The 24,724-nt window shown below is 42.6% G+C and overlaps 1 protein-coding gene across 2 annotated transcripts in view; it reads right to left on the bottom strand.

Annotated features, from left to right (window-relative positions):
- The window catches only part of kirrel3l (kirre like nephrin family adhesion molecule 3, like), a 46,059-nt gene extending 23,197 nt beyond the window's left edge, over nucleotides 1-22,862 (bottom strand). The window contains exon 1 of one of the 2 annotated variants that reach the window (XM_008432423.3): nucleotides 22,088-22,862. In XM_008432423.3, coding sequence (XP_008430645.1) covers nucleotides 22,088-22,136 — 49 coding nt within the window. In that variant the 5' untranslated portion in view covers nucleotides 22,137-22,862. The remainder of the gene's footprint in view (nucleotides 1-22,087) is intronic. The other variant, XM_008432424.3, reaches the window with a different exon arrangement.
- Between the last annotated feature and the right edge of the window lie 1,862 nt (nucleotides 22,863-24,724).

Here is a 24,724-nt window from a genome sequence, read left to right as displayed (position 1 = left end):
TAGGACAGGGAATGCGTTAATATGGACATCAACTTGTCAGGCACCAGCGGGCACATTTAGCGGATGCTTTGACACACTGACTTTTGCTGTCACATGGTTGGAGCTAAGTGCAGCAGAGCTTCCTCCCAGACTTGACCATCACCTACTAAAGAGCTTTACGTTGACCCCGGCGCTTGAATGCGCTCCCTCTTTCAAACCATCTGATACGTTCACATTAAGAGGGATCAGGACAAGATGGACAGATGTCAGCAATGATCTGCTCAACGCTGGACACGTGCCCTGATCAAATTAGACTTTCTTTCTGTGTGTAAGCACAAGCGGCGATGCTAAAAACAGGAAGAAGAGTTAATGGCACTGGAGATGACCTTTTAGAGAAAATATAAATCCAACACACATAGCACATTTACTGGCAAGTCACCACAGTAACCGCTGGATGTAAAAATGCACCCAAGGCTGTTAGTTAATTTAACAGGAGGCCATGTCCTTCAAATAAACCATAAAGTAATACAAGACTTCACTCCCTGTTCATATTTCCCTTGTTTTGCATCAACACTCGGCTGAATACATTTCCGAGAGAGATGCTCCGTCTCGCACAGCCATTTTACTCTATGACCTCAATCAAATGCAGTTCAAGGAGGCCAATTGCCATAATCCAGGGTCTGTAAATACAAGTGCTACCCAGTTTTACTGGTTGATTTAAACTGCTTTGGTAAGTCGAAAAAAAATTATTATTTTTTTTAAATGTCAGGCAAGCGCCGGGAAACCAGAGTACAATCTACCCTAGCTCGATTTTTTTTTTTTTCTATAAAAAAGGCAATCAAAAATATGAGAAGGATAAGGAGGACTCTAGAATACAGCAATTGGTGGAAAAAAGAATCTTTTAACTTGGAATAAACAACCTTTTTCCCTAAATGGTATCCATTGTGCCTTGTCTAGATAAGGCTTCTAAATCGAGCTGGAAAAGGGGAACTCTGCGTGGAATTATTATCCCTTTGTTTTGAGCTGAGCTCTTTTGTCTTTCTTTCCCTGTGTGAATGCACTTGTGCGTATATGCGTGTACAAAGCAGACAGTCGTACTGAGCGGCTGCACCAAAGAGTCCCAAAGGGGATACTGCACCCATCTCATATTTGATCTGGCTACTAAGCTCATTAGCGTGACTCCTACAGAACTTCTGAGAGCTGGAAGGGGACTAACAACAGATACCACCCACTGGCTTGCAGCAATGTGGCACCAAAAAACACATGAGCTCAATGTGTAAGAACCTCTGTTCTTTCCTTCAGCTTCGGATGGCCGCAGACAGCTTCAGCTTGCGTCTTTGCAGATGGCGTCGTCTCTAATGGTGCCCATGCAGACTCTGTTCCATCCCTTTCTCTCCCACGCTGCATTCCAACTAGCCCTACCACCCACCCATCCGCTCTCACTATCTTTTCTCCCATTCTGCGTTTTTGTGCCCAAATTGCACTCTAACAGCTTTTTAAGAGCTGTTTTGCCAGAGTTTAATCCGCCTAGCCTCCCCTTTCAGCCTTTATTCCATTGTGAAAATCTTGGCTCAGGCCCGGGTGCTTTTTAGAGAGTGGACCAGTTTATCCACCCGCCAGAAAACCCCCTCACCCCCCTGCTGCTCCACTGATACCCCCACCCAGGGCAATTTCCTCCAGTCAGACATCCATCTACAATCCATTGCCATCCGCTCACTGCTCTGCTTACCGCGCATATGTCTGCAGCCAGTGAGGCATGATCCCTGAAATCAATGGCCAGCAGGCACTCCTTGAACATTATATAAGGTGTTACTAATTGTTGATGTGTTTCTCTTGGGCTCTTCTGCCATCGCGCTGCATTTCTATACTGTCAGCTGTCATCTTCTGCCAGACACCCCTAAAACATTCTCTTCCTCTTTGGCGTCTTGGATCCCCCTGTCCCTTTTTCTTTTGCTCTTTGAATTCGTGGTGTGAAAATCACAGGGGTTTGTGTCAGCTTGTCAACATAACACTCAAGAAAGCAGGTTAGAAGGGGAGCAGCAGGGGGAAAAAAAAGGAGCCATATGTTGGAAAGATATAAAAAAAAAGGCAAGGTAAAAATGGAACAAAAAAAAAGTGGGTTTCTGTCAACTTGTAGTTGCAAAGGAGCAAGTCAGAGGCAGGTGGTGGTGGTGGTGCAGCAGGGGGGCGATTGATGGAATGCTGTAATCAGCCTGTCTCCAAGGCCGTCACCGCGAGGCTTTTCCCCGCTGCGACGGGGCGCTGCACACATCAGGGCAGCAGTGAGGCTGATCGCACGGGCGAGCAGCCGCAGACTCGCGCACTAAGTAGCTGCTCCAACTATTTGCAGTGGATAGTGAAATAGAGTGGTATATGCATGCAAGAAGAAAAAGTGAAAAAGGAGGGTGGGGTGGTCAAAGAGTGCTGATGTGACACAGTCAGCATGTGAGCGCATGTGAATGATTCGCGCAGTCACCGTGCTGCAGTGTCTTGACAACCTGCCACGCGTATATGCACGATCACCCTTGTGGTCCCGTATCTTCAGGGTTTTGAGTAGGCAGAAGCGTCTCCTTCTGCATAATTCTAGTATGGCTTTTAAACATCCCCCCCCCCACACACACACCCTTTCTTCCCTCCAAATACACACACACACTAAAGCCCCGAGCCAGAGAGCTGAGAGCTGACTCCGTGCAGACAGATAGCAAGTGACTGGCTGGCTGGCTGGCTGGCAGCAGGACAGGAAACAAAAAGCCATGTGAAAAAAAAAATGGGAAGAAAAAGGAGAGGAGGGGGTCTGCGGTGGTGGTATGAAATTGTCTGTACACATCAGCTTGCTGTGTTGACAAGATGTTGATTGAGCTAGTCTTGTCATTTCGCTCCTGCTCACCCCCTGGTGTTTTTCTCAGCAAGACAGCTGCTGGCTGGATGTGTGTCACAGTTCCAGCCCTTTTCCACCCTCCACCCCCTTCCCTGCATCTTCTCTCTACTCCATTCCAGTCTCTCCTCCTCCCTCTCCCCCCCTTTTTTTTTTACCAGTGCTTAGATGGAGGGACTTTCACTACAATTTACTGTGCTTTTAATCATTATCTTCTTGTGCTGTTTTCTCGTGTTTTTACTGAAAGTCCTGCTTTAGTGTATGTGCAATAGCTAGCATGGTGGATAAAACAGTGCACAACATGTGGTCGCGAGATGACTCAGAGATGGAACAGGAATCGGGACTGTCCCCAGGCATCAAGTGAAAAAAGCTACTGCAATTTACTTCCAGGCCAGGTGGGGGCCACCAAGAGCATTTTACTCAAGTAGAATATGAAAAATATCTAAGCGATTCAAATATGTAGCTGAAGAATCAGCCAAAATTTAGGCGTTTTAGGAGCACATTTTAAGAAATGTAACATTCGTAAAATTTTTCGCACCACTAAAAAAATAATCTGAAATGTTGCTCATAAAATAAGTCATATTTCACACCAATGCAAAAGGAAAAATAAAAACAAAAGCATTATAAAAAGCATAATTGAGTTCTATTTTCCAACTCTAGAACAGAAGTGAACTAATCTATCCCTTATTATTGTAGCTATTTATTTAGTAAATAAAAACTGGAATTTGTGACCCAAAGCAAATTCTGCTTAGAGCCCCAATTCATTCTTGGGTTGGTTGTGATGACGAGCAAAACAAGTTGGCATACGATGACGAGCAATACAAGTTGGCAAAAAAAAAACAAATACAGATGAAAAATGTATAAAACAAACATGGAAGAGATTTTTATTTTCTTTTAAAGTAAATTACACTTGTCTTTATGTCTCATACTTTGCAATTGCTTTAGAAATGAAAACAAGAATTCTCTCAACATAGATTTTGTAGAGAGACTCTGAGCTTAATGCTCTGGGGTATCAATTAATTTAGTCATGGGATTTGTGGCCTGCTCTTCCTAATTGAGCCCAGTGGAGACCCCCTTGGCTCCCCGCGATAGGAAGTAGTGTGTTTCATAATTAATACTCCCTCCTTTATTATTATTATTATTTTTTTAATGAGGGTGGTATTGCTGTAAATGTATGCATCTCATTAGCATGAAAGGACCATCTATTGCATTGTTCGCTCCTGCAGTGTTTGCTTCAAGTGAGATGAATAAGAGACAACCTCATTCATAAGCAGCGGTGGCGCACCAAAGTCAGAGCTGCCCTTTTGTGTGTGTTTGAATATAATACACAGCGAGCTCAATGAGAGTCTCATTAGTGTTGTTTAATATGTGTGCTTTTTAAAGCTTAGAGGTTAATGCCCGACTTGCCTCTATTTCATTGGAGTTCTCTTTAATTTGATGCATAATTCTCTTTTTTTTATTTTATTTTTTCTGAAGAGTCTCTTCACACAAAGCAGCTGCTCTGTGTTGTGAACCCGGCATCCGACAGAAACACAAAGGCAAACAAACACTTCTAATTAAACGTGTTGAAAATGGTTCTTGTCACTCTCCCTGTCGTGTTCGCTCCACATTGCCGAACATATTTCAGAACTATCCTATCGCCCCCATCTCTCCATCCAGGGACTATAACTCCTGGCGATTAAACAAATTACCTCCTCACCCAGGAGAGTTGTGGCTTCAGTGGAAACAATGAGAGTGTGATTCACAGAGCTGCCACCTCTCTGTTCTTACAGACACTCTTCAAACTTGCTTGCTTAGGCTTTTGTGTGTGTGTGTGTGTGTGTGTGTGTGTGTGTGTGTGTGTGTGTGTGTGTGTGTGTGTGTGTGTGTGTGTGTGTGTGTGTGTGTGTGTGTGTGTGTGTGTGTGTGTGTGTGTGTGTGTGTGGGGCTCGGGGGGTTCTCTCATGTGGATGTAGTTGTGGCAAGTTCAAAATATTTTCAGCGAGTATCATGTTAAAGTGACGGCTCCGAATTTCTGAAAGGAGGTTCTGGTAAATTGTGAAATGAGACAAAATTGAAATTATTTCTCATCAAAAGTATGTCTGGTGCTGTGGTATAGATAGGTTTTTGTCTGCTGTAGTAAGTGCATGCAATTGTCCCATGAGTGTTTTAAGTTTGACACCCTGTTTTAGCTGCGCTTGAAGAAAGAAAGGAAGTCATTCCTGCATTGTTTGGGATAGTCTGGACATAGTGGATGAAAAACGGTAGTTGACAGATGACGTAGAGTGTAGCAGGTGGTGTATTTACAGAAAATCATGACCAAAACATTACTTATAAAAATCCCAAACTAATAACTCAACAGTTGACCTCATGAAAGCAAACAAAACCAAACTAAAGCCAACCAAATTAAACATCAAGTGCACCCAGTTATACTGACTTGGCTCTCTCTGGACTGGTAAAAACCAACCCCCTGTTGTAGGTAATTTGCTTTGTACAGAGGATCTGGGCTCTCGACTAAAAGGAAAGCACTGCTTCCTGGAGGCGTGAACTGTGTTGAATTTTAAATTTTAGTTGCAAATGTTTGCCTGTGACTTAAGTAATGCGCCAATTCGATGTTGGGGTTTTCTAACCAACAACTGGAAATTGCCAGCACTGTAAACAACCCTCCCCCACTGCGTATTGAGAAGTGCTAAGTCGAATGAGGCGGATGCTAATGTCAATTCAATATTTGGAAGCGCAGCTAACATGGACTGAATGGCTTTGTTTATTTCCTCTGTTGCCATTGCTAAAGCTATAAACAGACTACAATTTTAAAACCGAGCAGAAAATTGACGTCATTGTTCACAACTTCTCCTTCCATTCGCTGATTGGCCTGATTTAAATTCTACCAGAGAAATCCATGTCAATGGGAGAAAACCCAGATGGAGCAGTGAAGTGAGAGGCCCAGCTAGCTTCGCTCCTCAACAACTGCATTCTACTGTTTAAATACTCAAAGCTACTTTAACAAAAATATCTCCAAGGGAATATACATTTCAGTCATCAGTTTAGTGATGCTGTTACACCAACAACAAAAAACAACTTGTATAGCAAAGGCATTACATTTTACAATAACTTATACAAAACCTAAGGCAGACTAAATCCTAAAAAGGACTTGTTCAAGTTACAACACTTCTCTTCCCCCTTGTTGTTAGCTGAAAAGTTCACAAAGTAAAATGCACAAGTAAAAATGCAGATGTAAAATGTCAACAAAACTTGTCTTTGTTGACGTAAACCAAGATGTTCTAAAAAGCAGTCTGTAAAAATGCAAAACAAGAACAAACGGCAAATGTTTTCAGAATCCAGAACAAAAATTTCATAAGCAAACGAGAATATTAACAGAAACTAATAAGAGTAAACTCTAAGGTTTTGTGGATTAATGCAGACTTCAAATTAAAAATTTGAATGGTTTGTTTGACACTGTTGCAGATAAAGATGGTAGATGTTTGCTTTGGTATTTGACACTCACTGACTAGCAGTTAATTTCCATGTCCGTGTCCAATTATGTGAATTTATACTAAAGGAAGGTGCCAGAAGGATTATCTACTGCACGCAAGTTATTAACCTTTGCTAACTTTTAACAGAAACTCACTTCATAAATCCTCAACCATCCCTAAAAATTACTCCTGACTCAGAGCTTTGAGAACACAAAAAAGGGAGGGAAAACGTAACATGCCAACCTCACTACATCCTGCTTTGTGCTGAGAAAAGGAGGGGAAAGGAAAGGGAAAACTAATTTCCTGAAACTCCATTTCTTAAGCGTTGATTAGTAAAAGAGCATAATTAGAGTGAAATGTGAAGTCAGGGTTTTTCAGATTGCGCTGCTTCCTCCAGAAAAAATCAGGCCATGATTAATGAGTAAATGATTAATGAGGGAACTAATTAATCAATTAATTATTAAGCAAGCACTCTGAAAAAGAAATGGGTAGGATGACAGCGAACAGAGAGTAGAATAGATGCTTAGGTTGTGTCTCGGAGAGGAAGAAAAGGAGCAATCAGGATAAACATCCTGTTTGTTCTGTCAGTTTGTTTCATCTGTAGTTACAGAATAATGAGTACAAAGGATCATAGGAGGGTTAAAGTCATATGTGCTGCTTTTAATTTGTCTTTTTCTTTTTTTTAGATGAGTCTGGAAATTTCATGTTCGCAAATTTCCTAAACATACTCGAGTTAAATCCTTGGGCTTCGCATAACATATGCACTTAAACCTCGCACAAAAGTGCTTCTGCAAAAGCTGCGAACGACAGAGAGCTTCTCTGTCTTTAACTAGGACACCCCATCAATCTTTGATAATCTGCACAGAGGGTCTTTCCTGTGTGACCAGGCTGATGGGACTGATGGGACATCATAGCCAGAGCTGATGTATGAAACGCAGACTCCAAATGTAACTGTGATATACTGGACCGTTTCAAGTCAAGTTTGACCTTTTTTTCCAAGTTATTAATCACTGCGGTGAAAGAATATATGTGATCTATCCCTCCCACAGGAACCCTGCACACCTTCTTCTTTGGCATGACTTTCTTCTATACCTTTTGCTTAGAGGGGGTGGAATTTTTTTTTTTCGTTTTGTTGTCTGTCAGAAATCCCCAGAGCTACAACACAACAGGATATGGGAGAAAATATTATCTTAAAGCAGACGGGTTTATTGTCTCTATTAAAATGCAGAATTACTCCATAAAGATGCACCCCCCCCTCCCCCTTCTGCCTCCTACTCCCCCTCCCCTGACAACCTGAAACGCTTCCTCAAAGCGAGAACATAAGAGAAGAAGCTTTCATCCCCACATATTTTTCCCCGCCGTTTACTGCTGGCCTTATTAAGAGTTGTGAGTGACGGAGGCAGAAAGTGTGCTGGGAGAGTCTCGGGGGGGCTTTGATGGAGGCGAGCGATGGAGCCATAGCGAGGCTGAGGGTGAGATCATGCCTGCGTTTATCCCCTTAAAGTGTTTTATAAAGTTCTTTGTTTCGTGTACCATATTCCCTAACACGCCTTTTCTTCCTCTGTTCATTCTAGTTTATTGTTGCTCCCAAATGGCCACTGGCTGGACTAGTGCTGTATTCTGTCCTGATCACACCGTGGCAATTGCAGATTCCCTCAGAGTCAACCGAGTGTGAATAGATCTTTGTCATCCGGGGTGGGCTGGCTCATTAACTGTGAAACCGTGGACATATGGTGGCTGTGTGTTGAGTTGTATCTAAGTGGAGAATGCCATGGGTTGGGCTTTTGACCCTTGCCTCCACCAAAGTCTGTGGTTTGATGAACTTAAACACTTCTTTGTTCGCTTTGTGTCGGGGTGTGTCTTCAAGTGAAGAATGTTAAGTTTGCAAGTAGGGGCAGATGTGTGCAGTGTGACTGGTTTACTAAACACAAAGCACACGGCATCTACGCGGCTTCAGATAAACATGCAAATGCCGCTTTGCCATTAAATGCCCTCCTTTGCGTGGCGTTAAGTACAGCAATACAGGAATGCAACAACGTTGCATCTCTAGCGGCCAGACTCCTGTGGGGTAATCTGTTTTTGTCATGGTGCGATAAGACTTTTAAGAAGTTAATGAGGATGTCCCAGGCGTCCACTGTTGTGACAATGCCACTCAAAAACAGCCACGTTTAAGAATAAGTGAAGAGTCTAACTTGTGATTATTTGACGGCTATCATCTGGATATTTAAGCTTATCTTTAAAGCTCTCATAAAGTAGGAGTTGTTTGGACGAAATCGAATAATAAAGATTCCTCGCCAGGCCAGCCAGCAAGATTCAGTTATAGTATTTTCATTTATTATTTTTTTTATTGGACTAGTCTGTTTTCATCAACTCAAAATATGAAATACTTAAGACTTATCCAGCCTGAGTAGTTTAAAACACTAAACAAAAACAAAAAGTCAGCCTTTTTAATGCTTCTTTAGGATCGGCACCACCTTAGAATGAGACAAAACATAAAAACCGCCATATATATGGACTCAACTGAATTGTTCTACGCTACGTGCACATTTTGAAACATAAAGTTTTAGATTTTCGGAACCGTTATGGGCAACGCACAGCGGGAGAGCTGGCGCGCCTCTGGTTAAATGCTCACATTTAGCACACATTCTGCTGAAATGCATCGAGACAGGACATGCTGGAAGCACAGCTTCTGAATAGAACGAGTTCAAAAAGGATCGCTGCATCCGTGTTTCGAAGCGCTGGCTGCTGTCTGGATGCAGCCTGTGTGAGACGTTAGAAAATAATGGGGGAATATTTTTTGACGCACATCTGATGCTGCCGATTTACATTTACCTTACTTTTTTCTTTTTACTCATTTTGTTCTTGTAAACCCTAAATTGCTAGGCTTAGATATTTTGTTTTTAAATACATACAATTTAGAGGTGGCTAGCTTAAAAATTGATTATTAATTTATCTTCTGCTTATGTCACTACCTTCTCCTGGTGTCCCACCTCCTCCCATTATGACAACAATATAATAAAACTACTATAATTCGTTTGATTTCCCACTAGGAGATTGCAGGTGCCCCCCATCTGGAAACCCCTTTCAGAACTTACTGGATGGGCCCCTGATCACAACACATTTACTCTTAAGTACTGTATGCTTGCAAAAATAACACTTACTTTGCGGGTCACATCTACAGATAGGCCTATGGTTTGCAGCTCTGATAAACAAGTGAAGTGTTACGGGGCTCTTAAGCCCATCTGGTGAGATGATCGATCATTAGACAGAGAGTGGAGATAACTCGCTCAGCTTGCCTGCTGGCTACCACTGATCCCATATCACTCTCGCAGGATACGGTATGAATCACAGGAAGTTGAGATCAATCTATATAGATTGTGCTGTGTGATTACAAATGAAGAAAAAAAAAAATCCCATTTGGCTTAGCCCCCTTTAGATGCCTCAGTGTCTGGCTGTGCTTGTGTACTCGTCACTCCCATCTACGTGCGTTAAATAATAGCTTTTTAACTTTCCCTCCGTACCGATTTTCTGATATTTGCTGTGTCCAATCTGCAATCTGTCCCATCTTTACTCGTTTACTCCACTCTGTCCATCTCTTCTTAAATCTCCCTGCTTGAGGGAGTCGTCTTTTAAATCTTAATTAAAACAGACTCGGAGTCCCCCCCCCCACCTCCACCCTCCTGGGGGCTGGCTGAAAGCAGCTTAGAACAATCAAGAGGATGGATTAGAAGTGAGAAGAAAAGACAAGAAGGGGAGAAGCAAGAGGTGGAGGCTGGGTGCGGATGAATAGAACGGCAAAGACCAATATTGAGGGGAAAGGAGAAAAATGACCCCTTTCCTTCAGCTGAATGATCCTCTCTCCTTCCTCCCTGTGTGTCGACTCAGGGTCTCTCCCTCTCTCTCTCAGGGCTCTGGAGTCTTGGCCTGACCTATTGACATTCAGCTTCTCGCCAGATTAAGCAGCGAATGGAGCCTCTAGAAAGGGTAAACACACTGGAGGAACAATGACCAACAGGCAGCAACCTTATTGGATTCTAATTAACTGCCAGGAGAGATGGCTAGGGGGATGTTAAGTGCTGTGGGACACAAGTTAAACCCCCAGACCTCAAGCACCACAACTCGCATCACCAATTGTCTTCCTTTATGAGGACTGTTAATGTCTTTTCTGTATATTTATTTGTATCATTCTGTTTCTCATTTTCTGGACTCCTACGTAGGGGGTTGAGAAAAGCGCAAGAAGGGTGAAAAAATTATGTAACTTTTTGAGAGCTGAAAAAGCAATAAAAATAAATATCCAGCCATCCACTTTCGCAGATTCCACATTTTAAAGCTTTGCCAATATCCCTAAAGCATACCAGCATTTTCTATTTAGTATTTAAAAATATGAGTCTGGAAAAGTTCTGCATTTTGACTTTAAAAATGTGTACTAACTTTAATGTCCTTTAGTTTGAATCACGTTGCCCTCTGTTTTACATGTGAAACATAAGAAAAAACAGACACTTTTCAAAGCACAAAGCTTCCCTGGGCTGACTCACCCACAATTTTTTATTTTTTTTTTGACAAGGTGGAACGCGGCTTGTCCCCCTGAGGCAGCTGTTTGACTGATCAGGTTAAAATGGGCTGAAAAATCGGGAGAGATTATTTTATATTAAACAGATTGAATTATCTGCGGTGAAGAATAAGGAAGAAGAGGAGGAAAATCATTTTTCTGCATCGCCCTCGGGAGGAGAACTATGGGAGGAAGTGAGGGAGATAAATGGGAAGGAGTGAGCAGCCGATCCTCAGTGGTCACAAATCTGAAAAATGCAACCTTTTCTTCCTTTGCTCCCTCTCCGCGCCCAAAAGATGTGGGGCGCTAATTTAAGGGAGTCCAAACTGGCCGGGCATACATGTGAACGTCCCCGCTTGAGCGCTGGGCACTCTTGTCTTTTTTAGTGGTCCCCTGATTAGGCTAACTCACAATGGTGATGTGGTTTCAGGGGTCTCTGGTATGAAGCCACAAGCACTAATTAGACTGGGCTCATTAATGCGTTGGTGTGCGGGAAAGAGAGGACCCGGACCACCAAGGGTTGAGACTGACACGGGAGGGGGGATGCAATGCCTGACTGGAGACAGGCCATCGTCACCTCAGCCGGCATATAAAGCCTTTCATTAATTAGTGTGAAAACACACATGCACACACACAAAGCGGCATATGTACACAAAACCACATGCAGACTCTCACTTCCTTGAAAATACACATGTTAAGGCTATGTGTATTCCATATACCCACTGCTTGTTAGCACATTACCTCGAATCAAAGAGCCAACGTTTGCCAGAAGAGACGACTACAAGTGTTATTTGTTGAAGACAATTCCAGCCTAGTGTTATGTGTTTGTCCTTTGGCAACCCTGGCGAGATAAAGTTTTTTTTGTTTTTTTTTCCCCCACAGAACGAACAAACCTCTTCCCTTGTCCCCATCATGTGAGAGCCTCTGAAACCCTCAGAATACTTTTTTTAATCAAAGCACGAAGGAAATGAATAAGAGCCTCAGTTGTGATCCAAGCCTGGAGGTGTAAACGGGGGGGATCCACATGACCACTGTCCATTTCCACACCATTACTGCAGCAGTCATGGCTGTAATGGCTTGAATTGGGTCATTGATTTCTCTCATCCACCCTGTCTTTCACTCACAAAAAATAAAAATTAAATAAAAACAGTCTGTGCAGGTTCCGCTATATGAGCCCAGACCTTTTTAAACAGAATGTTGAATGTGCCAAGACAGCTTTGCACAAAATGTAAACCCTAAGCCTACAGCACTGGTGCTACCTGGACTGCCTTGGTGGTGCTCTAGAGGGCTTTTGATATCACTTGTTTGCAAAGTAACTGATGTAGATATTTGTTTCATCAGAACCTTCTATATATATATATATATATATATATATATATATATATATATCTGTGACTATACTTTTGTTGTTTTGAAGACAAAATCTAACTAAGATGTACTCTCGTTTAGTTAGTAGTACATTTGCTACAAGATATGCTCAGTGATCAGGCTAATTATCAATACAAGGTGATAGCAATACTCTCTCCATTTTGTGCTTTTAGTCAACATATGAAAGGTTTTAGAGGACAAAAATTAGATGTACAGCTAAGCTGGTTTTATTGTAGCTAAATTCTATGAAAAAGAAAAACAACAATGTTGGACAACTGAGGTTGGGTTGGGTGAGAAAATCTTAATTTTCCAATTTTAATTCCAAATTCAAGGTGATAATTCTGGAAATTTTCCAAATTCAAAACATGGAAATTTTCCCTTTGACTTAAAATGGAACACATGATTGAGCCGCATCATTCAACCATTCAGTAGCACAAATGAGAACTTTTTCTTCTTTTTTCATGAATAAAGTAACTTAGAAATCTTACAAAGTCCAAATTCTACTTTACTAGTGTTGTAAATTTCACATCAGTGTGGTGCTACTTGTAAATCTGGTGCATAAAAAGCTGGAGAACTAACGCCGTGAGTCAGAAAAAAAGAACCTACATGCACACTTTCGCGCACAACCAATGCAATGAGTCCAGGTTTGAGTTCCTAGAGGGGCTAAACAAAGGACTGAGTTTAAATTGGCTTTTTAAAAACTCCCTTGACTGTTCACGGAGTTAAACATGAGCCACTACATTCTGTCAGATGTCTGTTTAGAGAAAGAGGAATGGCTAAGTGGAGGTTTATAGTGTGGTTAATGGCTAATCTAAAGTGTGACGACTCGAGAGCGTCTTCTCTTGACCAGCCTCAATGGGCCTCCAATCAAGCCTGACAAGCCCTTCAATCCTTGGTCAGCTGTTTTAACTGACCTGTGATTGAGTGGCTTCATTAAGGGTCTATTTATCTTTCCCTCTACCAGAGTCCTAAAAAAGGCTTGTGACATGTCCAACACACCCAGGTACCGCCCCACAGGAGCCAGAGCAGATGCATCCCTGTATTAGCACATGAAGAGAAAGCTACGAGTGTGGCATAGACATCTAATGAACCACCCTTCATCCCCTGATCAGACTTATGTGGTACCGCCACCTCACGATTTCTTACCAGAGAATGTTTTGCAGGGCATGTAGCTTATGAAGGGCTTGGCATGTGTTGTTAAGAGTAATCCTGCCTGAACAAAATAGCAGACCAGATGAACTCATGACCTCTAAAAAGGCAGGGACCCTCCCAAACAAGCCACAACAAACAGCTTTCTGTAGCCACTCTGTGCCTTTGATCTGAAGGAGCTGAGATGAGATCAATCTCCTCTTCCCTCTCTTCTCTTTTGCCCTTTTCTCTTTTCCTGTACAACATCTCCTTATACGTCTCTTTCCCCTCCTGCTGAGCAGGTGTATAAAATGAGGCGCCTTATTCCTGTGGCACTGGGCCGCGCCTAAAAGTGCAGTCTGTGAAGAGAGCTTTTCTCTGCCTGCCTCTCATCTTTTATCCTGTGCATCGCCTCATCTCCTTTACTCACCCTTTTTCCTCTCCCTTTATCCTTCTCCATCCCCTTTACTCCTTTTAACGCGTTCCCTCGCACTCTTGAATATGAAACAGAGGGCCCAAGCCTCTCATCTATCTGAATTCATCAACACCTCCCCGTCTATCTTCTTCTGCGCGTCTCTCTTTCAGCCTATTGTCTGTTTAGCTATACGTCTAATTATGCTGTCTCACTTATGTAATTAGTGCAAAAATAAATGGCTGCCATAGCTTGGTGTGTCCCCCCCCCTCTTCGCCCCTCCCAGTGCAAGCTCTGAGAAAACAAATTATGGAGTACAATAGGTACAAATGGCTTCTGCACCAAACCACATGATGGATGCATTCTGGGTTCCCTGCATCTCATCCGTTCTCTTTTTTCCCTCACTCTCTTTACTCTTCCTTCTTTCTCCATTATCTCCAGCTCTATACGTCTCTGTTCGGAAACTAGAGAGGACTTGAGCGCTTTCTCACCCACCTACCCCATCATTGGATGGCTATATCATTTGTCTTCTCTTCTTGGCAATGACACTATATTCACCCTGACAAGATATTAAGCAAACTACTTTTTTTTCCCTCCCCATCTTTTCTTTTTCCCTCCCCATCTTTTCTTTTTCTCTGTGCTCTGAGCCCTTCCCTTCTCTTTCCCCGTTCTCTCCAGTGGTTCCCTTTTCTCCACTATCCCCCAGAGCATTCCGTAAACCATGACTGCAAAGCAAACGCCTGGGACTTTCAAAAGCAAACAGCGAGCGTCCCCGTGCCATAGCCCCATCTGTGGATAGTCTGAGCGGGGGAACAATCGGTCCCTGTACTCCGCTTCGTTCTATTTCCGGCCCCCAGGGATCTGCACAACGCAAAGGATATCTCAGTCAGATGGGTGCAATGTGCTGGAACAATGGTTGGACTGCTTCCTCTTTAGAAGATGAGTGTTTGGTTTACCTTAGCCAGCTTGGGAAGCACTTGGCCATGTTTTTTGTTTTTTTTTGCCCTCCCCATAGCATCTTTACAAAAATGTAGCAAGCGTCTGCCGCACCACCCTTATCTGCACTCTCAAGCTGACACATGGGCGCTCATGAGAGGACGCAATGCTTAGCCCAGGGTGTTGCATTATCAACTTTCTGTTAATCCGCCTCAGACTTTCAGTCAGTTACCCCTTTGTTGCTTTTCACCTCTGTTGTCTGAGAAGAAGAACAGCAGGTTTTCTTTACACTAACACAAGTATATCCATTACCTGGAATGCTAGGTTCCTGGCAGTAAATCCTTTTGACCCCCCTGTGCCTTTCTTTCTTTTCTCTCTCCCTCTCCGCCTCTCATGCTGAGCCCTTTGTTATCTTTGCATCAGCTTTCTTTCCCCAAACAGACAGGAGGAGAGAGACACACCTTACCCTTCCACTACCCACCATCAACACCTCGGCCACCTACACACTTTGCTCTTCGCTCGCTTCTCAAAACCACTCGATGGCATTAACGTGTTTTGCCACTCAGGGAACTGCAGTTAAATTTTCAATCAGTAACCTTTGACTGACATCCCTTCAGGTTTTGGATCTCCTCTTTACCTCGTAGGTTGAGATTCCTAAGTTTTTTCAGCAAAAAAAAAAAAAGAAAAAAAAAAGGGAAACACAATACAGGCTATGTTTACTCTAAAGCCACAGAGAACCTCCTGAAACAATACAGAGCAGCCCAAGCAAGAACAGACCAACTATTTTGGTTATTACTTTTATCAATAACAAAATATTTGTCCTGGAATCACTAGAAGTGTGAACTGATGGAGTTAAAGAAAGTGATGAAAAGGGAGTTTGGAGAGGAATGCTAGATTAGATCAAAGTAACTGTGATCTTTATTCTTCAGTGAATCCCAGGCACATTCATATCAAAGATATTGGCATGACAAGTAGTAAAGAGATTCCTTTTTAATTGTTTGATACAAAGAATAGTTGATACATAGTCTTTATGCAGCCTAAAGTGTAAAGTTATTGCCCTGACCATATGCTGTTTACTAGTGCGGGTGTGTTTAAATACTGGCAAAAGATTGGACATAGGAACTTCCAACTGGACATTTACTGGTCTGAACTAAGCAAAGTGAAAATTTGTCATTTTGTGGTCGACGGTCTATTTCTTGGTGCAACTCCTCTATAACATTCATGTAGTTGATTGTGGAGATGAGGTGTTAATTGAGTTGCAGTGTCGATAGGACAATCTGACTGCACCGTCTAGCTGTAGGAATAAAAGCACACGTCCCTGAAGATGTCGGAAACTCATCCCAGCCCATCAGTTACTCTTTCAGTGTCTGCCCTTGACCTCTCTGAGTATGCCTATGTGTTGGGGATGTTTCCTCAGCAAGCTTCTTTTGATCCATTACTATCTGAGCTCTTAGCCCCAGTGCACAGCGCTGAATATTTCAGCTCCTCTGCTCAGTAAGTGCCACCAACAATCAAATTTCATAAATAGGGAGTGAGAAGTGAAGTAAAATGGATCAGCATCTGGTGTCAAATTAATGCTGTCTGGTGGCACTGCAAATAGGACTTTTCGTTTTTTTTCCCTACGAGACTCCCCCTGGCTGCCAAAATCCATACAGCTATCTCTAATACAAGGTTAAAGAACACGGCTGGTGAAGATAACACAGGAACAGATATTGCTGCGACGCAGAAGATAAATTTCAATTTGCTGTTGGTTTTTGTCTCTCGGCAGGAGATATGAAATCCTTGTCTTCCCAGGCAGCAATTGATTGGAAAATAAAAATGAATGTGTGGTCCTATATGTCTCGTGTTGTTTTTTTTTTTTTTCTGTCTTGGTTTCTGGGTTTAGAGTCTTCTGGAGTGGTGATACATCTCTCTAGAAGGAGGTGACACTTGCGTTTTTAGTGGATATAAATGCATTTCAAGCCTTTCTTGAAATAGCTGCTAGTGTATGAACGCGACTCTTCCCCTTGGGGGGATGTTTTAATGAAAGGCACCAAATTAATCCCACTTTCCCCCTCTTTCCATTACTGTGTTTGCATAGAAGAATAAAAGGGTAAATAACTTTCTGCTTTTTCCTCTCTTTTCTATGCTGATGATACAAGGAAGGGGTGTGTGTGTGGGTGGGGTGGTGGGGGGGTCTCAAGGCAGGATGCTGACATGGCCCTCCTTTGCCCTGGTCCCTTTCATTTCCTCTCCAGATCTTCCGACTGACCCAAAGGAAGACAAGGTGAGGATGTGCGGAGACGCACACGAGGACAGAGCGAAGACAAAAGGAGGATGGGCGGATAGAGATAAAAATAAAACTGGATGAGGCCAAGTGCCATCAACAGTTTGGTACCTGGCTACTTTTGTGCTTTCCTGTGTTTTGCCTGAACCAGCAGCGCACATCCAGTTAAGTTGCTCAGAGCTGATAACGACGCCTCAGGACACGCTGCCAAGTTCTTTATCTGTGTTTACCCAAATGGCAAGACTGATTAGAGACAAGCAATGTTATGAAGCTCCATTGTTCTCTGTTTTAGTTCAGGCTTCTTCTTCCGTAAGAGTGGGGGAAGGGGAAGCGTGAGGATATGAAGAGAGCTCGAAAGACAATGGTCTTCAAGACTGTCACAGAAAACATAGCGTTATTAAAAATCTTGGTCGTGTTGTGCAAATGTTTAGCATTTCCCCATCGAATTTTAAGATTTTAACACAAAAAATGTACAGCTCTTGTTCAGATAATATATTAAGATGCCACATTCTCTTCAAAATGAACTCCTGTCTTGAAAAACACTATCCAGTTGACTGAACTTTGACTGAAGAAGTGTAAAGTGGTATTGTGAGCACAAATTGTGAAGGCTTTATTCAGTTTGATACACTGCATCTAATTTTGTCAATCTTATTGTGAAATACAAAATGAAGCAGTTCCTAGTTGTGTTGACAGTCAACATATACAGTCGTTTCACCGACACTCTGTTACAAAAGTGCCGAAGCATCAACAATTGGTTTATAAAATGTATGTTATCTAAACTGGTTAAAAGCTAAAACACTTTGAATTGATGTGGATAATTTAAAGAGAGATTTTTGAAATACAGTTTGAGATTTAAAAAACCTATATATTGTTTTTGAAAACAACAATTCATTTTATGTCTTTAAAACACATTTAATGATTTGTATGATTTTAATGCCTTTTCCTCTCATGAATCCAACCTCAGGCATCATCTCATCTCAAGAGCCGGATGTATTGTCAAAACTAACATATTTGGGTAATACTACTGATTAATAGGTATTTCAAGAATCTAGAAAAGCCTAGAAATTTTAAATATGATTTCAAGATGCTGAAATGCTCCATCCATCATAGTTTGTCTTGTTGAAGTTTTAAGAAAAAAAGTGATGGAGAAACAGAGTTTTCTCCAACAGTATGGATGATAGTTCAACAGAATGATGTCCACCTGTTGCTGTGCAGTGCTAGCCAGCTAATCAAACCTACTACACTTTTTCATACATAAATAAATATTTGGTTGCTTGGAAGTATTTGCAGTCTGCAAAAATTTCAGAAGCTGAAGGTACTTTTCACATTACTTTTATTCTAATGTTGGGAAGCTACAGGCTGTTTACTCCAGATTTAAAAAAAACAAAGCATTTAGTTAGTTTATTCCACAGATCCGTTTGCATTTGTATTGCCGTGAAACCATGGCGTATTTACTTAGCGTGATCTTACAGTGAGAAATCTCATCCTGACCCATGTCTAATTCAGATTCCACTTCCAGTACAAAATCCTTCAAGAAACCCATTACTCAGAGCTCATACAGGATACCCAGCAGAGAGGAAAATATCCATATCTTTGCCATGACTTTGTCTTCTAAATAATGCAATACATTGGTGTTCGGGACTCAGACGTGTTCGAATTCTGCTGTGTTTGCACTATCTCGCACCTCATCTCTCACACACCTCACTGGCTTGCTGGGGTTTTCTGCCTCTCCAAACTTTCTACCATGGAATCCTTTTATCATTAGGGTGTTTTGAAGAAGAACAAAGCGATTATAACCATGATTCTGGGTTTGTTTGACAAGAGCAACAAGAGAGAGAGAGAGAAAAAAAAAAAACTTTTGGAAACCTCAGTGGAATTTGTTTCTGTTTACGAGACACTTTTCTGCTTAATCACCAAGATGCCGGTGACACATCTAAGTCTCATCCCCGCTAAGCCTTCCTTCCCACCATATTCCTCTACCCCCAGCTTCTTCTTTAACTGTCCCCATCCAGACTCCATCCAAGAGAATTCAAAGAGCCCGGAGTGTCAGTTCATAAAACATGCACGGCTGCTTAAAGCAAACCTCTTGGGCTCTGTTGTCTCTGAATCCACATACAAAGTTGTGCTCAGTGTAGAGAAGACCCATCTTTAGTAATGAGGAAAAGAGGGATGACAAGGGAAGGGTGGAGAGTATTCCTCGCTTCCCCTGCTACATTACAGTTCTGCATCTGAACTCCATTGCACGAAGTACATGATGGTGAATGGGGCTTTTCAAAACCTTTGGTGGAAGTCTGCTTTCTGCCTCCGGCCCATTAGGCAGGCTTGCTCTCATGTCCTCCCGATTCGCAGTCACACATTCAGGCAACCGGGTAAAAAGAGCTGTGAGAAGAAGAAGAAGCAAGGTGGAAAATTTCCCCCGCATTACACTATAGTGAGACGTGAGTGGCGACACGACTTAAGAGGAAGGGAGAGAAACTTGTAATCTCAGCTCGCAGCCTTTGAACTTGGCCCGATGAGACGCAGGCGACCCAAAGCAAAAGGTTCCAAAGAAGAGCTCACTGAAGATTACTCGGAATACTGATGCAGTGTGGAATCCAATTCCTCTGGGAGCCCTCTGAGAAAGTAAATTATCTGTGTTGAGCAAGCCGACGTACATTGAAATGTAAGCAATGTGCCATGCAAAAAATAATAGAAAAAGGGAAACCACAAGTTGAAGTTGGATACATTTACGAGCACAACCAGTTGTGAGCATATGTGCCTTAAAGAGTGACCCAGTAAATGAGGTCTAGGGTCTCTTAGGTTTTAATTAGGGCAGCTGTCACCGTTTTTATTATTTCTGTTGTGTTTGTGTGGTGAGGGAGCAGAAGAGAGAAATGTGAGTGTTTCCAATGTGCAGTGGGGTTGAGGTCAAGGGATATATGCCACTGTCTGGCTTTGGCTTCTTCTCATCCAGCTGCTACTGCTCTGTCAGGGACCGGAGGTTTACTGGTGTCATGTACCCTCCCTCGGGCTTCTTGAATAATGACAAAACCATGCGGAACCGGGGGGCTGGAGGTGAAGATGTACACGTGCAGCAAATGGCTATTTGGGCAAGCTTTGCCATTTGCTGAGAGCTGCAAGGGGGGAAACTGATTCATGCAAGAAACTACAAATGCAGCCCAAAGGGTTTAGATTTTTTTTTTTTTTTTTTTTTTTACAACTTCTGTGCCTCCAAGAAAAGATCTGCACCAGAACGGCATTGGTTTGTGTTCTCAGTGACATGAAATGAATCTGTTCATTTTAAAGTGTGAACTCTACGCAACCACAGGCCGCAAAGAGATTTTCACAATATGTTAACCCAAGTAAAACATGATGGTTTAATTTTTTTTTCTTTTGATGAGTTTAAGCAAAAAAATAAAAAATAAATAAAAAATAAAATAAAATAGAACAAACAGTTGCTAAGTAATCTTTTAAAGACACTCAGAATTCCACTTTAATGTTCAATTTTTCTCTCTCCATAGAGAGAAAACACACTGACAGTATAACAATTTAACTTGTGCTGTATAATTACTTGAACTATTGATTCATGTATGTATTCTACTGTTAACAGCTTTACAGACATGAATCTTACAGCATGCTCACAGCAGTTTTATGACAGTGTTAAATAAGAGCTCCTTTAGTTTCCATAACGTAAGCGTCACTGTTGTTGGCGTCTCAAATATTCCCAAGCAGCTAAATGTATCTCTGTCTAGCACAAGCAGCAAAAATGATTATGATTCCAATTACATTTGTCAGTTCTTTTAAAATCCTAAATAAATCAAATTGTGAAAGTTGTTTTTTTGGGGGGAAATACCGATTTAATTTTTAGATGCAAGTACAAATGTACATATTTTTTTATGAGAGGCCTCCTAGGAGCCTTCCACTGCTGGCCTGGGGGGTCCCTAAGCAGCAGCTTAGTTTGTTTATCCCTTGGGCCGGCTCTGAGCAGCTGCTCAAAAATGCAGCTTGTTGATCCCGATGTTTATACTTCTGTAAACTCTCATAAGCCTAGCAGAACAACAGTCACACGTTTCATTTAAATATGCATTGAAACATCTACTAAGATTTCCAAATGCAGAAATATGTAATATTTAGTTTTCTTTTAAAAAATGCATAAGATAACTTTTTTTTTTTTCAAAGCGCAGTCAGCGCGTTTTGCCCTGCTGGCACATAAACAAAGCGTTAAGTAAATCCTACAAACATGCAAAAGAAAAAGCAGAAGAGGATGGTGATGTGTGTGGGGGACGCGAGCGGGGGAGACAGGTGCTTTGTGTCTGCTCGCTTGAAGAAAAACAAACGCGCTCACCCAATTTATCTATCTCACTCACTTTTCCGATCCACTCTCTCTCTCTCTCTCTCTCTCTCTCTCTCTCTCTCTCTCTCTCTCCACTCTCCCCGTGTCCCTCCACATCACTCTCTATGCACCCCGCTGCATCCCCACCTATGCGCCTTTCCTCTGTTTTCACTCAAAATCTACAGCCACATGCCGGACCAGTTCATCTCTTCTTAAAGGAAAACCGCCGCTGAGTAACTTTGCAGGGTTGGATGGACGAGGAGCCGTGCGTGGAGCACCATCGGCGCTCGCAGGACTCGCTTTGTTTGTTTGTCCCATTCATTCTCGTGGATCGGTCCACGCTTTTGTGCTCCGGACTGACTCCCACACATGCTCTGTGCGGTCCAAATCCACAGTTTTCTACTTGCTCAAAGAAAAGCATCCAGAGATGCACTTTATGTAGGTGCGCCCCGAAGCCGTAATTCTGCGCGAAGTCCCCCCCCCCACTTAAAACAGAGATCCCGTATTTGCACAAGAGCAGAGACCATTTGGGATAAACCCAAATTACGCATTCACATTATCCACTCGGGCATACATGGGGTGAAATCCTTTGATGCAGCTGGCAGCTGCCTTTTCTTTCTTTTCTTTTTCTTTTTTAAATAAGTGATTAAACATTTACTGGTCATTAACAGCTGTGAAATGTAGCATTGCAGCAGACCAGCGCACTGAGGCGACTTGACGCAGCGCCATATGGAGCAGCAATCCATCCCCTTCCATCAATACAGACCTGCAGGCTTAATAATAAAACACAAGTGAATAGAAACATCTTACCTGTCACCATAAGGCAAAAGACGAGATATAGAGAAGTCATTTCAGACATCCTGCCCACTGACTGTGTTGGGTGAAAAGATCTACGCCGACCGAGATGGCTGGGTCCACCGCGGCACCAGAACCAGAAGAAAAAGCGCACCGAGATCTGTCTATAACCGCATCCAGCGTGGAGAAATGACTCTGAACGCTCCGATCAGTGCTTAAACTCTCACTTGGCTGTAAATCTCCATAGTTGGTAACTTTCCCGCAGCATCAGCTCCTTTCTCCAGTGTCTGTTCCTTTGCCTCGCTGGCACGGCTCTTGCCTCCTGCTCCGCTCTCCGGCAGACCGTCGGAGCTTCTCACGCTTCAATCGAGCTTCATCCACGGTCCGCCTCTTAAGTCTTCTCCAGCATGCTGCTGATGCTGACCCGGAGTCGCTCGGAAGCGATCTGTACTCTCCGCTACAGCGCGCAGCGAAACAATTCCGATGAAGTTGCCTGTCTGCGGTCCGCTGGAGTCTCTGCTCTCACTCTGCTCTGACTCTGCTCTCACTGTACCTCACACTCTCTGCCTCCGCGTCCCTCACACAGGCTTCTTCCTCCCAGGCGGGTCTCCTTGCTTTTACTTCTCTCCCCTTCTTCCCAATAGGAAATGCGCTCTGACAGTCATCTGGTGGTGGGGCTCAAATCTGGCAAGAGCTGACTCGCAGGAGCACCGTGTGCCTCAGATGCTTCATCCGGAGGGTGCCCACCCCCGGGGCCCCACGCCCCCAGGGGGCTACCATTGGCTGAGCAGGCGTCAGGAGGAGCGTTTTAAAAAACAGTTCATCTCTGTTAAATGACTGCACGATGAAAGAAGACTCTAATCGTAAAAATGTGAAGTTTATACAATGATGGATTCAAGTCCTAGAATGCTGTCTACGTCATTGCGGGCAAGATAACTTCAGTTTCCTGGTGGTACAACATGATTCTAAGTATTCAATAAGCAGGGTTTTCAAATTTCCAGATTATCAGTAAACTGCGTTCATTAAAATTTCTTCCACTTGATTTTTTTTTTTTACCAAAACCCTATCTAGATGTTGTTAGCACTATTCCCTGGCAGCATGAACATATCATTCTTACTGAACAGAGTGGTGTGAAAAACTTCCTGGTCATCTTTTTTTTTTTTTGCTTGTTTGTTGCACTTTAGTGTTTCAGAAACAATAAAATGCAGTTAATCCAAAACCTGCATGTGCGAATAAGTGATTGCCCCACTTAGATTCCAACTTGGAGTCTAATAACTTGTAGGCCGTCCTTAGCAGCAACAACTACAATCAAGTGTTTGTGATAACTTGCATATAACACAGCGAGTCTTTCAGGTCCTGAAGCAGTAAAGCAGCCTCAGACCATCACATGTACCACCGCCATGTTTTACTATGATATTCTTTTTCTGAAATCTGGTGTTCCCTTTATGTCAGACATACTGGGGCAAACATCTTACAAAACTTCAGTCTTTGTCTCATCAGTCCACAATGTTTTCCTGAAGGTTTTTTGGGGATCATTAAGATGTGTTCTGGAAAAACTTAGTTGAGCCTTACTGTCCTGTTTGCTCTGCATTGGTTTCCAACTTGGAACTCTTGTCTGCAGCCCACTTTTGCCTCGTCTCTTTCTTATGGTGGAGACATGAACTCTGACCCTAACTGAGGCAACTGAGTCATGCGGTTCTTTGGATATTGTCGAGGGGTCTTGGATGAGTCATCTGATCACTCTTGGGGTAATTTGTTTTCTAGCTGGCCAGTCCTGGGAAGCTTCACCACTCCTCCATGTTTGCACCATTTCTGGATAATGTCACCCAAAGCTTTGTGACACTTTCTAGACTCATTGCTTTATTTTTAATCTGTTCCTGAATTTCTTTAGACATGATGCAGCTAGCATTTGAGGATCATGGTGTACTTAATTTTTTTCAGGCAGATTATGTCTACACTGAAAACAGGTGTGGCAGCACTCAAGCCTAGATGTGGCCAGAGAAGGTGAATTCAGATGTGAAAATACCACAGTTATGTTTTAACAGGAGTGAATGTAGATTTCGATTTTTTTTTTCCCCCCCTCAGTTCTTGTCCATTTTATGCCATAGACTAAGCTTTTAAGCACATTTTGTAAGTTTGAATAGCATTGAACCAGGGGTACTGACAGGACAAAGATCCAATAAAGTGGTAAATGGCTTGTACTTGCATAGCACTTCGTCAAGCCCAGAGGATGCCAAAGCGCTTCACATTACAGTCGTTCACCCATCTATGCACACACTCGCACTAATCAGAACTATTTTTGGAATGGGTAAAAGAGGTTGACATTAAGCTTCTGGAATAGCCTCGTTTTTGACACCTCCTCCAAAGAAGTCTTCAAGTCTCAAAGGTTCTGGCGTTTTCTTCTATGCACTCTGATCTTCTGTTTTTTTTTTTGTTTTTTTCCCCCATTGCTTTCCAGTTGGATCTAGCTCCAGGTGGCTGACTTGGCCATTGTAGCAGTTTTTCTTTTTCTGTGTCCGTTTGAGAGTTTCTGATGATTCCTTTGGCACCTCTGTCAGAAATCTTCCAGTGAGTAGCTGGTCGGGACTGATTTATAGTGAAATGATGTTCTCTCTACTTCCAGATCCCCATCCCAATGGCACTTCACTGGAA

The sequence above is a fragment of the Poecilia reticulata genome, chromosome 16 (assembly GCF_904066995.2).
Source record: "Poecilia reticulata chromosome 16, P_reticulata-male-v2, whole genome shotgun sequence".
In the NCBI taxonomy this organism is placed as follows: Eukaryota; Metazoa; Chordata; class Actinopteri; order Cyprinodontiformes; family Poeciliidae; genus Poecilia; species Poecilia reticulata.
This window is presented reverse-complemented; position numbering and strand designations above follow the sequence as displayed.